The 15,220-nt window shown below is 40.0% G+C and overlaps 3 protein-coding genes across 4 annotated transcripts; 2 read left to right on the top strand and 1 right to left on the bottom strand.

Moving 5' to 3' along the window:
- Positions 1-449: 449 nt before the first annotated feature.
- Positions 450-6,018, bottom strand: rrp9 (ribosomal RNA processing 9, U3 small nucleolar RNA binding protein). 2 transcript variants are annotated; one of them, XM_070903062.1, is made up of 15 exons: positions 5,935-6,018; positions 5,722-5,801; positions 5,485-5,597; positions 5,303-5,370; positions 4,702-4,743; positions 4,463-4,589; positions 4,180-4,304; positions 3,989-4,081; positions 3,774-3,874; positions 3,544-3,678; positions 2,500-2,562; positions 2,210-2,367; positions 1,881-1,960; positions 1,658-1,731; positions 450-602 (listed from the first exon to the last, which is right to left on the bottom strand). In XM_070903062.1, exons 1-15 carry the CDS (start codon positions 6,016-6,018, stop codon positions 500-502), a joined length of 1,446 nt encoding a protein of 481 aa, XP_070759163.1. In that variant the 3' UTR covers positions 450-499. The 2 variants fall into 2 exon arrangements, with proteins under 2 accessions (XP_070759163.1, XP_070759164.1); XM_070903063.1 differs by having other exon boundaries at positions 2,222-2,367.
- Positions 6,019-6,916: 898 nt separating this feature from the next.
- On the top strand, positions 6,917-9,608 carry LOC139283195 (uncharacterized). Its single transcript, XM_070903167.1, has 5 exons — positions 6,917-7,066; positions 7,165-7,321; positions 8,044-8,219; positions 8,458-8,686; positions 8,813-9,608. Exons 1-5 carry the CDS (start codon positions 6,917-6,919, stop codon positions 9,013-9,015), a joined length of 915 nt encoding a protein of 304 aa, XP_070759268.1. The 3' UTR covers positions 9,016-9,608.
- Positions 9,609-13,246: 3,638 nt separating this feature from the next.
- On the top strand, positions 13,247-14,527 carry LOC139283353 (probable G-protein coupled receptor). Its single transcript, XM_070903351.1, has one exon. The coding sequence runs from the start codon at positions 13,247-13,249 to the stop codon at positions 14,525-14,527; it is 1,281 nt and encodes a 426-aa protein (XP_070759452.1).
- Positions 14,528-15,220: the final 693 nt, after the last annotated feature.

The raw sequence follows: 15,220 nt of genomic DNA, 5'->3' as shown, positions 1-15,220 counted from the left end.
TGACAGGCTAACGATAACCTACACAGAAGCAGTTACCATGACGATGTGGGCCACGGTGAAGCCCAAACTTAACCCATTAATGTTGTTAAAGATGATTTTAAAATAAGTGATGTTAACATTTCCCAGCAGACACTTTGACAGAGAAACATCAGCAGAATTATCTAAAAAAAAGATACAAATAATTTAAAACACATCATAAGATGGTAAGAGGAGTCTTGGTCTGCTTGGACAGGATGTACTGACTCCTACGATACAGTCTCTTCTCGCTTGTGGCCCAATCCAGACGCAGCCCACCTTGCCCACACCGCTGCCTCCTTCACTAAAGCTGTTAAAGCTTCTTCTAAAACTAAAATCACAGGACAGACTTGGAGCAGACACTCGTATAAACAAATCACACTGGGTGGTTTTTAATTTAGATGTATGAAAAGGAGACAAAGACATGATGCATAGGCAGTTTTTAAACCTTTAATTTACAAAAGAAAAGACACTTAACAGTCCACTATTCAGTCATCTTGGCATCCTCTGGTTTAGGAGGTTTCCTTTTGAGAGGAATAACATAGATCCCATTCTTGGCCTCTTTTATTCTCCACCATCGGCCCAACCTGCAGAAAAACAAACAAACAATCTTAAAGTCAGAGGTAATGGACACAAACAGACAACAAAAATCTAAAACAGAAGAGAGAGAGGGTATTGTTTTTTGATCCACTCTGCTTTGCTGTTTGCCCAGAAACTGTATTGAACTGTCAAGTTGGCTGCAGCCCCTAGCCTGGCCTGATGAGACTGGTTGTTATTACAGAAGTTCCTGAAAATGACTAGAGTCACTTTAGCCTTCAGGTTATGTTTAGACTGTCAGCTCTGATTGTAATCAGAGTGCTTTTATTAACTTTAGGCAGCAAAAAACTCTCATAACTTCTGAACTCTGCAAATCAAGGTTCAAACCACACTGTTGTTGTCACATGAGTTATTTGAAGTCCAATTTAAAAAAGGTCAAATGTTTATAGAGGTGTCCCATACTGGTCAAATCAGATGTCAAATTAAAAATATTTGACAGCATTTTGAACATGGCTACATACAGACAGACCAGTTCTGCATCACAACTCTATGACACGAACAACAAGAGAACATCTTCATCTGTCTGCAGCTTAATGGTCTGTTTCTGTGCTGTTGCTTTATTAGAGAACAATGTTTGTTTTTCTCAAACATACAACAACAATAATATAATATACAACAATATTTTCATTCCAGTGAGCAACAATTACAAATTGTCACGAACAGTCGGTGCACTTCGTTGTTAAATTCTTTCAAAGTTTATTGGTTGGCATTATTTCCCACATAATGTCCATTTCAAATATGAAGCATCCAGACCACAAGCCTTTCTATAAGATGTCAAAGGCAACAACAAAACTGTTCTAAAGTTTCTTTCAATCAACTGATGTCATCTCAATATCTTGCCACATCTTTCAAGAAAACTCAAAACAAGTGAGGCTGCATTGGGAAAAAATGAAATGTATTTTCACCTGTGATGGGCTGAGAGGTGGAGTAACACTGCCATCTAGTGGAAATTTCATTCACTGGACAGGAACCTGCACTGACACTTAGTCGCTGATGGGAACTCTACAGACTGTTTCTATGGAAACGTGATCATTAGTGCAGTTACCTGTGCTCCTGTCCGACTCCTGCCACCAAGAACTGACCAGAGCTTGAAAACTTCAGACTGTTGACAAAACCGGACTGGGAGAGAGAGCAGAGGAAGAGACAAAGTAAGATACTTTGAGACGGCCAGAGTGATAGCTGTAAATAATGTGTATAACTAGCTTAAAAACACATCTTATGTAAATGTCACTTTATTTTTTAAAAGAGAGGAGGAAGTAAGAGCTTACCACCGGTACACTGAATAGAGGCTCCAGTCCACGGTAGTTCTGGCCACACTTCCACAGCTGCACCTGTGAGTTGTGTGAACCTGCAAAGAGGAACCATCGTTAAACAACTTTATCAGACTACAGACAGCTAAACATCTGAAGTGCAGCTTAGCCAAACATAACTGCATCAACTGTTCTAGTTATGAGTGTGCAGGACACTCAATCAGGACCACGTTTAATTATATTAATTACATTTGCATTCATACAAGACAACTGTGAAAAGGTTTCATTTGCACATAATAAAGTGTGCGTATGTGTGTTATTAAGAAGCTGGTAAGGAGGACTCTCACAGCCAGAGGCACCTGAGGCAACGGTATCTGAGTTCTGAAGCGCCGCCACTGAAGCGACCCAATGAGGCTGCTGCAGCCCTGCGTCACCATGGCAACCGTGAGCCTGCTTCACTGTGCTGAGAGGCTTCTTCTTGTTGACACTCCAAAGAGACACAGAGCTGAGGTTGTTCAGAAAAAAAAATGGAGAGAGGGCATGAAAGAGGAAAGTGAATGAATCCGTTAACACGATTACATCCTGGAACAAAACTGTAGCTGAGACAATGCGACTGTAAAAGCTGCGACTGTCTTACCCGTCATCAGCTCCTGTTATCATATGCTCCTCATTTATGAGCTGGATACAATCGATTGAGCCCCTGTAGGAAGACAGAATAATGACAAAGTAACAGATGATGTTAGTCTTTCTCTATGCTCTATACACATTACATATTCATATTAGAGATAGAATCAATTGTTCTCCACTGAAATCAAATAAAACTATTCTGTTGAATAATGATAATCTTTAAATAAATATCTGGCCCCCAGGGAAAAGCTATTGGACATTAAAAAACTAAGTAGAAGTCAAAAGAGCCGTTAGAGAAAACCCTCACATTAAACGTCATACTGTGGAAACCTTCTGCCACCTGCAGTTAGTTTCAGTTGAGTGTTCTGTTGCTATAGCAACCACTACTGTCACAGGTCTGTAGCTTAGCGGTTACAGTTCAACTGTAATTAGCTGTGTGCCTTGTTCACTCATTCACTGCCCTCTACATAAAAGACTTTCAGGTAAGTATAGGTAATCTTCTAATTAGAGCTGCTTTGTAACTGTTGCTAATAGTTTTCAGGGATTAGTTTACTGCTAACCAAGCTAGCCACTATAGCTGTCTGTAGCTAACGAGTTGCTCATTAACATTCTCAGCAACTGTTGATTACTGATGGGCTAACTATTGATGTTTACAAGAAATGTAAAGAATTCTCTCTCTCCCTCTCATATTTTTATATATTCAGAAGTTAATTCTTAGTAGTATTTAAACGTTCTGCATTAATCAATCATTACTACTACTAAATGCATTAATGATGACAGAAAGTATGTAAAGACCTCTGAACATAATGATCAGGTTACGTTACAGTCAATAAACCTGCACTGATCTTAGAATATTCTACATTACCTCATTACTTTGATAGTTTTAAACCCATCACTGCTAATTCACTGCTACTCAAAATAAATACTTTTCAGACCATTTTAAAATTGTCTAAAATGTTTTTATATGGACCTGACAGTAGTGCAACACATCTGAACTTAACTGTGCAAACAGCGAGTCACAGAAACACCAGAGGAAAGATAGAAAGACACTCACTCGTGGCCATGGAACACCAGCTGAGATTCCTCGGCTATCTTCCACACCCTCACCGAGCGGTCCCTTCCTCCTGCAGTCACACAGCACTCACGGCTCAGACTGTCCAGTCCTGTGATGGCATCCTGATGCCCAAAGCTATAGCGAGTCACAATTACAGTTAAAATTCACACATGCAAGACAAATGCAAGTGTTTGGCAGTGAGATACATTGTTTTCTGATTAGTTACTCACAGAGTTTCCACGTATGCGTTCTCATCCACATTCCACACCTTTACTGAGCGATCATGAGAGGCGCTGTACAGATCATGAGTTCCCTTTCTGAATGAAAGACCCTGAGATGGAAAAGACATTTGAGATGAATCACAGGAGGACCTCAGAACTGTTAGGATAAAAACAAAGAAAATAGGTTTCCTCATGCAACCGAGATCAAAAGAGGGAGAACGTACCGACACGGGGCCTTTGTGTCCTGTGAATTTATATAGATGTTTACATGTTTCTGCCTCCCAGATCATGATCAGTTTGTTCATGTCTCCAGTGGCCTAAAGGGATGTTGAGAGAGAGCCTTTTGTTACAATATGAATCTGCTGGTTTCTCAAAACTGGCAAAAGCATGGCTATGCTGAGAGTGTACTACACACCAAGTATTTTCCATCTGATGATATGGCCATACACAGGATATGGGCGGTATGTCCAACATGCCGATCCTCTGTACCTTTCCTTCCACCAGGTATTGTGTGCAGTTTCTTCCCACTCTCAACATCCCCTGAATATATAAGAAAAACACTGAACTGAGCCAAATCAAACCATTAACTTTAGCAAAAAGACGAAACAATTTCATATTTATACATATTTCATTTTTTTCATACTTAATTCTCTGAAGTATCAAAACAAAGGATTTTCAGGATTTAAATGTACACTAACATTTAATGATGGAGCAGTCTTTGGCAGCAGAAAAGATGTACTTGTCATCAGAGCTGATGACCAGACAGGTAATTGGAAGTTTGTGTCCTCTTAACACTCTGATCTCTGAAGCATCCGGTGGCATGAGCTAAAAGACAGAATGAAAATTTAATAAAAGTCAGTCTGTTCATAAGCATCTTTTACCCCTAGAATATTGGATGTACAGTGGAGATTGAGGGGATGAAAATTTCTGGACTTACATCTTTGGCAATAAGCCGCTGAAGCTTTCCTTTTTGTTCAAGCTGAGGGGAAATCACAGACTCAGCAAGATCAATAACATAGACCAGTGTATGGCAACAATAATAACATATTAAATCCAAAAATAATGCCTGTGTCTAAGATCAAGGACACAGGTTTGGTTTTGGAAGTCAGGTAGGGAGACATAATGAAATCAAACCTTCCCCAAAAGAAGACCTGATACTTTATGACAGATTAAACAGCATTTGCATCTTCAATTCTAGCACAATTTTACTGTAAGAGAACATTAAAAAAAAAACATGCAGAGGTGGCAGTTAGTGATACTTTTATCAGCCAATATAAAAGTGTCAGAAGTGTCTGCAGATCTTTCTCTCAAGCTGAAAATTTTACATAAAACATATTGCCACAAACGCTTATAAATGATGCCAGCGTTTACAGTGATTTAATGATCAAATTGAAGCTATACTGTAACACCAAACTGTAAAAGTACAGGGGTAGCGGTGGACAGAATCAGAATTATGAACAGTGTGGGGTCATGTCCCATGTCCAAAGTGCCAATTACACCATTGTCTACATTGCTTTAAACACAGAAGACACTCTTACCACTTCTTCTTGAAGTCTTCCAGCAATCAGATCTGTCTCAAAGGAGTCTTCTTCTGCTTTATTTTCCTCTGATGGGATCAGATCACACAATAAATACATACATACATACATACATGCATACATGCATACATGCATACTCTGTGATGTTAGCCCTCTATGCTGTATGGATAATACAAGCTTACCTTCTTCTTTTAGCTGGTCGAGGTAAAGTTTGGCTAATCTAAGCTTCTTCTCCTGTGGCGTTTCTTCATACTCAGTCTCTTCATTGGACTGCCTTTTCTTGGCCACTACAGGACTGTGCGACAAGAAGCACACATTACAATTCATTTACAACTGCTGGGTTAGTTCTGTGCTTTAAAGTCGGGACCATGAAGTTGCCATCAATTCATAACCCCCAAGTGAGCACATCAGAAATTAACCTCTCCGTCTCAGAGTCGCTGGAAATCTCTTCGTTGTATTTGGAGGTTGGTTTCTTCGCTCGTGCTTTGTCCCCATCACCCTGCAGCAGGAGGAAAATTAGAGCTTAAACCGTTAGAACAGCAGGTTAGTTCAGGTACGTCCCATGAGTCAATCTGCTGGTTAGCTAATGTTACTGTGATTTAGCTTACTTGCTAACAGCCCAGTTTACTTACCTTTCGTTTTGGCAGCTCTGTGTTTTTCCCCTTTTTGACAAACTTGGGCTTTTCTTTTTTCTTTATAAAGAAAGACGAAGACATGGTGAGTAAAGGTAAACGACAACTGTAGACAGAGTTAACTCCACAACTTTCTCAGCAAGCAAGTCAACACTGAACCCACATGGGTACAGTGCAACCAAACTAGGAAGCTGATGTCAGGTTAGAATCGAGACGCTGATTTGCTGATCTTCACCGTTGCCTCTAAATGTCCCGCCTTTTGTTAAAATTCCGAATTTCCATTGGTTAAATCGAGAATTTAGATGAGCAGGAAACTGTACCGGGGCAAAATACTTCCCTCGGGGAATAAGTTTTCGCAGCTTTGTTCCGCGAATAATTGTAAAAATATAATTTTCACAATACAATAATCTTATACACATGTGCACCATACATAGTAAAAGATAAATATAGGCGCCGTATTTCACACATATTTAACCGGAAACGTTTTGCGCGGCTGTTAAAAATTAGCCGTAATTGTATCAGGATCTATGTACTGCACTACTGCAGTAGTACTACTACTTCCTCTACTACGCAGTACTTCCATTTACTGCGCTGTCTGTGTCTCTGAGTGTGGTTATACAGTTTATCTCTGAGGTCGAGCTGAACGAGCAGGTGAGTCTCCTCTGAACCGTCTAACATTAAATATCACATGTATTTGATAATGTATTGAAAGACAGTTTGTATCACTCAGTGGCTCCAGCTGGAGGCAATCCGGAGGCTAGTAGGAGGGGTTGAGGGGGCAGGGGGAGGGGGATGCAACGAGAACTAACTTTTCATTATTATCTCGCATGAATGAGTTTACAATGAACAGACAAACAGCGTTGAGCAACTGAAAAAGTTTGACTTAAAGTTTCACTCCATCTTGTGCAGAAAATCAACGCGTGTCAACGGATCAAACACCTGATCAAATCTTTATTCTCCTCAGATTTTTTTTTTTACCCCCATGCCACCCAAGAGAGACGCAGGAGCGACTCCAACACAACCACCAGTCAAGATGATAAAAATCGGCACTGATGCGCAGGACTTTGGCTGTGATCCAGTGGAGGACAGGTTGGCCGAAGAATCCAACTACTCACCTTTTGTCAACAATGACGTGAGAGATTATGCTGTTTGGTTGTGCATAAAAAAGCAACTGTTATTCTCCTTACTACACATGGAAATTGTTCATGTGATTTCTTCTCATTTTGGCAGCATGAAACCATTGAGTTTGATGAAGAAAATGTTGCAAGTCCAGGAATCAGAACAGACACCATCAGTCTCCTCATGAAAATAGAGCAACTGCAGGCACAACTCAAATATGAACGCAGATGTAGAATTTTGGCCGAGAGAGAGTTGAGGGAACTGAAAGGTGGGTGGAAAAAGATGAATTTATTAATTAATATGATAAAAGACCACACAGTTAGTGTATGTGAATTATATCCAGGGCAAGGCTTTAGCTGCCATTGAGGTCATGTCCTCGTCATATTTTTGTAAATGGCACAAAGAGAAGTTAACGATCTACAGTTAAATGCATATTACACATGTTGGGCTTTTTAAGGTTGATTCTGATGGTTTTTATAAGACAAAAATACTTAATAACAAAAGAAAATACATTAAAGGTAATGCTTTAATTTTCATGTCTGCAATTTCTGAATAATTTGCAAGAAGATTCTTTAAAAAACAGTTAGTTTGGAACTGAACAAAGGGAAATGATTACACTTCCAGTGATTAATTGCTAGTGTGACCTACAGAGTCTTTTAGTGAGTGTGATAATTAAGTCTCCAGTAATGAATAAAAAAAAAGAATTAATATTTGAAATAACATCAAGACCACAATGTACTGTGATTAAAAAATAGAGTTCTTCTTCTTCTTCTTCTATAATATAATTATATAACAGTTAAATGTAAAATAGAATGTGAAATTTGATGTGATTTTGTAGATACTTTTGCAAGTTTGGTTGTTGGCTCGTCAAAGGTTTCCTAGGTGGGAGGGTAAGGCCCTGAGCCTGTCCTGTAAACATTCCTTCTAATTACTTCATGAATAAACTTGCACTGTTTCAGCATCTCTAAAGTGATTTGACACTTTTTACAGAGATGAACACCCTCATGATGCAGATGAGGCACACGGCACATGAACTTCGAGTCACTCTGGATAACGTTCTCCAAGGAGGCGAGGCAACAGTCGCACCACAGAACTCTCAAGATGAAAGTATCTCCTTCCTGTCTGAGCCCGAGGCAGAGATGAGAGCGGTTCATAATATCCCAGAGGTCAGTGGTCATATACTCTGTCTTCTAATAACAGCGCAATTTTGGGAAGATTGCTCCGCTCACTTAAATTTTGTTATCATAGAAAAACTCGTTTTATGTTTCAAGATTCTGATGGTCCCGAATTTAAAAGCTCAGGTTCACCAATAGTAGATCATTTTACAATGATGGTGTCAGATTCAGCCATTAATGTGTCTTAATATGGAGGTAACATTTTTTCATTGATCTTTTTTGCCCTTAGGACGATCACAATTTCTTGTATCTCTCTGAGAGTCTTCGAGTACCAAAAAATCTTTATGAGCGCATCGCGGAGATTGCAGACTACAAGAAGTACACGTCAGCACTGCTGATGATACTGTTTGACAGAGAAACGTTGGCCACACACTCTCTGCAGGGCCGGAGGAACGCCTTCACTGGAGACGATTGCCACAAGCCTCAACTCCCACCTGAGATCCTGAGAAGTATAATCGGTAAGATGAAGAACATTTAGTATCATTGAATCTTAAGCACACAGACTTTTTTTGTAGGGGCTCATTATTCATGAATTAGATAATGCAAAATGGAGATTTTTATTTTTATCATGTTTCTTCTTCCAGATCATGTGGCATCCAAGTTTGGCATTGATAGCAGCCAAATAAAAACTGCAATCCGCACAAAGTTGAATAATGAGGACAAACTATTAAAGAAGAGACTGGGTTTGGGTAAAGCTGAGAACAAAGCTATTGCTGATCAAAGCTTTTGCCAAGATGCGTCACTCCTGCCTGAAAATGGAGCAATGACAAATGATTCTCAGATATAGCCTTCTGAGTCTGCCTTCATCTGTTGGTCACCACTATTTCATGTCTGATAGAAACGCGTGACAGGTTGCCTTTTTTAATCCAACCAGTTTATTCAGTATAGAAATCTAGTGCTTTAAGTCAGTTCTTTTTTTAAAACACTTTTTAGAATTCTTACTTTTTTACTTTGACAGCTGTTGTTGTTCGACAAAGTGTAAAGTTTAATCTGGTGACCCAACCAAGACGTTGAACAGCACTATAAAACATCACGTGTGTAATCGTCGGTGGTAAAAAACAACCAAGTGTTCTTATTTAGTTTGAGGTAGTGAGTGGTTGTGTCTAAATAACAGGTTTGTGAAGTCGGTCTTTGTCAAACATTTATACTGATTTAACTTTTCAATCAGCAGGCCTTTTGTGTGTTTGACAGTCAGACATTTTAAAGTAATAGGGATGTAATTTATACCCCATTGTTCCAGACAAACTGCTTTACACCAAGTGATACTGTGTTGCTAGAATATATATATATATATATTTTTTGCAGTTGCAAAATACGCTGTAAGTGATAATTAATCTTCCTGCATCTGTTACATCAGTCTGTTTGTTGTGCTTAACTACGTAAGGGCCAATAAACTTTTTGAACTGACATCCTCGTGTTATCTTTACTCGGACCTCTTCTTACATCAGCACAGTGAAGAACAGTATGCTCTCAAGGGAATGCAGTTTTGTTTTGCCGGCAACCAACAGATGTCAGCGCTGAGCCCTGTTTCATGCTCCTCTGCGTTCTCAACTCCCAAAAGAGTACAACTGATTTAAAATGGAGCTCTCTGTTACTTGAAAAAGAAATGAAGAACTAAGATGAACTCCATTTATAGAAGAAGATACTGTTTGTAAATCCAGCCAATACTTCAGGGTCTGTTTATTCTCTCAGAAGCTCCGAGGAGGAGAATAGAGGAGCATGTGTAAAGACAGAGGCGTGCAGCGGACAGTGTGTGACAGTCACGGCCACATGCTGACTGATGAAAGAGCGTGTGTGTGGGACATGGTTAATGTTGGTGGGTGGCGGTTTGACAGAGTCATCTTCTCTTGAAAGATGACAATCACCAATTGCTGGCTCCTCCCCCCTCCCTCCCTCCACTCAGGCCAGCTGTGCTGTCTCAGTGGACGCACAACACATCAGCTCTCTCTCTCTCTCTCTCTCTGGTGGTGTCAGCTCTCTCTGGGGATCTACCGTTGTCATGTTTTTTTTTTTTAGTTTTTGCATAGTTCCTGACCGATCTCTGTGAGGTGGACCAGCACTCTTACACACCTGAAAACAACACCTGAGTTTTAATGCTTTTGAAGGAGTCATCATAATTTGGAAGTACTCAACTTTGCAAGACACAGAGAAAACTTTTTGAAGGAGCTACACACTTTTAAAAATGGAAGAGTTGCATGGTGAGTTTTTGTGCATGTAAGTAGTTATGGCGTAAGATTAACCTCATAACAGTATATTTGGTGCATTTGATAATAAAAGAAAAAATACAGTAGGCTCTTAAATGTTTTTCTCCATGTAATATTATCACTCCAAATTCCTGAGAGCTTTAGTTCTGAAGCATTTCTCTGTCAGATGCTGGCATTCAAATAAACAAGAGGCCTGAGAATTACAAACCAAATAGTTTGAGTAACATACTGAGGTGCGTGTGTTTGAGAATGTGGGAAGACAGGATGTTTGAGTCAACAAAATTTAAGGTAAATGTTACAAATCATACTCTGATTCATGTAGTCCTAGCATATATTGCAATCTGGTGACACTTTGACCACTAATGAACTTATAATAATTGTGGAAATTGAGTCAAGTTAGGTTAACACAAGAGCTGATGATATCTAAAAAATCAAAAATCAAACATGAGCTTTTAGCATTACAGATAACAAAAGACAGACAAAAGAAAAAGGACCGTAATGACTCCTCCACCCATCACACATGGATACATGGTTAGTCATACTGTACCTGGACAGGATAAGGCCTATTGCTAATTGCTATTGCTAGTAATAATATTATATATAATAATGAAAATGTACAGCAATTCATCCAATATGATCTTTTTGTCTTTTATTCTTCAATGTAACTGAGGCTAATTATATCCTAGAGTAACGCAATTCACATCGACATTTTCTATGACTTGTGTTTAACTTAAAATGCATCAACTGAAACAAATTCTGTTTTTTTTTCATTACAACAGAACATTTAGCCACTGAAATTTCATTTGATATAAAATAAATGGGAATCACTTGGAATATATCAACTTAAATGCATTGAAATTGGTTATTAACATAATAAAGAAGGTCATCACAAAGGGTGGGATTATGGGGTTTCCCTGCACAGAGTAAATGCTCTGTAACTCAGCTTTGTGGGGGATTACACAACCTCATCATCCACTGCATGTTTCTCTGTTGAATTAATAATTAGGTTTTAGAGAACTAAATGAGCTGAAAATGACTAGTGGCTGAAAACAATCATCTTCCTCAGAATCACAACGTGGACTTAAAGGATGCAGCATATGCTGTGCTGCAACTGGAACATGATGGGAAATGAGGACACCCTTATATAATATGCATGAAAATGTACATGTAGTCTTTCCTGGGGATAAATCTCGCAAACGCAAATGTAGCATGCCAATAGCTGTCCACCAGAGAAGATTACAGCAGGGGGGAGCATCAGCGGATCCCTGGCAGCGGGCAAGCACATGTATTTAGGACACAGCATCCTCCACAGTCATACATTTGAAACCTGATTATGATTTTCAGCGCAAGGTGGTAGATACATGTATGGGGATGCACATTAAAGAAAATACAAATAGAGAAGAAGCGGTAAAGGCAATAGCATGAAGAAATTCATATTTGCTGCGTTTTGTTTAATTAAAATATACAGCAAACACTTCAGTCAATGCTCTCTGGTTCTTTTTCCCAAGAAATTACACAAGGATCGGGGGTCAGACCTGTCCTGGTGAGAGGTCTCCTCTTTGATGGTGTTTTGCGCAGGGTGACACTGAACACATATTAATCAATGCAGCCAGTTCCCCGCAGCTGGGCTAAAACAAGCACACTCATTATCTTTCATTTCAAAAGGATGGGGACGGATGGAGGAGAGACAGGGTGTCCTCCATGAATTATTCCTATTGATCATGTCTGTCCCTCTCTAAAAGAGAGAGAGAGCATGCCTTCTTAAATATTCCCACAAAATGTGAACAGTTATTGATTAACTTTCCTTTAAGGCACGTATGTGTGTGTTCTCTCGAAGGTAATGAGGCTGCAGTGAGGATCTCTGCATGTTTATATTTACACCTTTGAAATCAGTCACTATTGGTGGAATGGATAATAATGAATACAATGAGGGTTTAGTAACGCAATAATTAGGTATTAATGCAATCAATTAAAAATTCTGCTTTGATGCATTAGTGGGAATTATGTGTGCCTGTCCCAGAACCATTGAACTGGACAGAGCTCCACCAATTATTCACCAATAGATTAGTTAACCTGAAGACCGGTTGTATAATATCTTCTATGGCTGTGGAGGAGCTTTGTCAACCCTGATGATGTCATAATGATATCATCAGGGTTATCTCAGCTTGGAGAAAGCCATCGTTACAAGCTCGAGGTAGAGTTTGAAAGATGTAGACATTTATCAGGCAGGGAAGGTCTAAAAAAAGAAGATGATATCAGTTGCGTTATGGGAAATGTAAGATCCAACATATTTTCAGCTTGGCCCATACTAGGGACTGAAAGTCAAGACATCTCGATCATAGCTGCTTTGATTTGAACCATTCTTTTAAAGTCTGTGTCTCATGAATCCTCCAATTTTATATAAGTGCAATACTAAATAGCTTGAGTACCCCTTTAACACTACTAAATGTGTTTGTCTGCCTAAAAGAATGAAAAGAGAGTGAATTCTGGTCTTGAATTCGCCAAGTGTCTGGAAACATGACTCCAAATAAATGCTAATGTTGCTCTATATCTGCTGGATGTGTTTCCCATATGAACTTAAAAGGTGCTAATATGCTAGTGTTCACAGCTGGTTTCTGCTGCACCTAAAGATTTAGTCTTTATTGAACATGTTTTGCCATAAATGTTAAATATCCTGTTTTTATGAACTTTATTTTCTCTAACACAGGAGTGAAAAGTGTTGATGTCTGAAGGATCCTTCAGCCTCATTGCTGAACAATGGGGGAGTCTGGAACCCAGATCTGTACTTTCACTTTGAAACCTTTACTATGAATCATGGAGGACAACAGTTCATTTGTGACTCCTGAGTACAATGACAGCACCACCATTTGGGCACCGATGCCCTCAGCTCCCAGCAGACAGCTGGGCACCCTTCCCAACCCGCAGACACGTTTCAAGGACCTGGCAGGGATATTTTTCATGGTGACCCTGAATGTTCTGGCACTTCTGGCCAACACTGCTGTTCTGGTTGTTGTCATTAAAGCCCCTCATCTCAGGAAATTTGCCTTTGTGTGCCACCTGTGCGCAGTGGACCTGCTGTGTGCCATCTTGCTAATGCCTCTCGGGATTGTGTCCAGCTCTCCGTACTTTGCTGGCGTGGTGTTCACCATGCTGGAGTGCCAGGTCTATGTCTTCCTCAATGTAATCCTCATAGCTGCCTCTATCTTCACCATCACAGCCATCAGTGTGGAGCGTTACTACTACATTGTCCACCCCATGCGCTATGAGGTCAAGATGACACTGAAGCTGACTGCAGCTGTGATAGTGATGGTGTGGGTGGCTGCTGCCGTGCTGGGGTTGTCCACCGTGTTTGGGTGGCCGTCCTACGGCAGCCTGAGCTCCATCAGTGCTTCACACTGCTCGTTGCATTGGAGCCACAGTGACCACAGACGGGTCTTTGCTGTGATCTTTAGTGTCGCCTGTTTCTGCCTGCCTGCTGTTGTGATTTTTGCTGTCTATTGTAATGTGTACAAGGTGGCCCGTGTGGCTGCCCGCCAGCATGGACCTCTGCCCTTGTGGACAAACAGTCAACTGAAGCATCGCTCTGACTCAATAAACAGCCAGACTACCATCATCACAACCCGCAACGCCCCACGTAGGATTATGCGTGACCGGACCTTTGGTGGAGGCAAAGCCGCTCTCACTCTGGTGGTTATTGTTGGCCAGTTTCTGATCTGCTGGCTGCCTTACTTTGCCTTCCACCTCCACCTGACACTAGACGCAACGCCCAAGATTCCCGATGACTTGGAGGAAGCAGTAACCTGGCTAGCATATTCCTCCTTTGCTATTAACCCATTTTTTTATGGGCTTCTTAACCGGCAGATCAGGGAGGAACTTTGTAAGCTCCGGCGCTGCTACTCAACCCGGCCAGTGGAGCTGGCCATCTCCAGCCATGAGGGCTCAGGCCACGAGAACTTCCTGCAGTTCCTCCATAGGACCAGCTGCACAATAGAGACACGTGCAAGCTTTGCAACATCTAGTCCTAGAAGCACTCTGGATCAAACTGGGCAGACTGGTTTCAGGATACCAGGACAGATCCCAGAAGAGTTCAGTTAGATATACCTCAGTGTTGTGCCACAGCATTAGTAGCCTGCAGGACTATCTGCAAGATAAAAAAGAGAGAGGGTTAACAGTACTTAATGACTTACTGAAATATGTCTGTAAACTGTATTTACATACAGCATCAAGAAATAAACACTCCGTTTTTGTTTATGAAACTTCTTTTTATTTAAAGATTACATTCAGAAACAATACTGCAATAGAAAGCTAATGGACATAGTTTCTTAAATTATTGTTACTGTATTTGTGGTAAAAGTAGTAGTGATAAAGTCACACTTTATTTTCACTAGCTACTAAAGCAAGTTAGTGTTTATCTGCACTCAGTACATCTATTTTATTAAAAGGTAATGAACACGAATATCACATTATACTTGAACAGTTAGTCAGAACAGTACTGTCAGTATATATAGTAATACGGTCAGTATACAGATCTACAGGGAAACACTGTCTCAGAAATGAGGGATTTATAATGAGAATATGGGTTAGAGCAGTGTTTCATTCTTCACAAGTTCTTAAGACTTCTTGTTTTTATATGAAATATCAATATAGCAGCAATATTCTTTGTACAAGTAATTCACTGTTGTGATGTTGTATTTATGTTGCAGGAATTCATGTGAACTTTATTTATTGTACTCAAGAGACACATCACTTTTTGTTCAAAATGTATTGTTTCTTATCTCTTTAGATGTG

Source organism: Enoplosus armatus, chromosome 3 (assembly GCF_043641665.1).
Source record: "Enoplosus armatus isolate fEnoArm2 chromosome 3, fEnoArm2.hap1, whole genome shotgun sequence".
NCBI classification, from domain to species: Eukaryota; Metazoa; Chordata; class Actinopteri; order Centrarchiformes; family Enoplosidae; genus Enoplosus; species Enoplosus armatus.
This window is presented reverse-complemented; position numbering and strand designations above follow the sequence as displayed.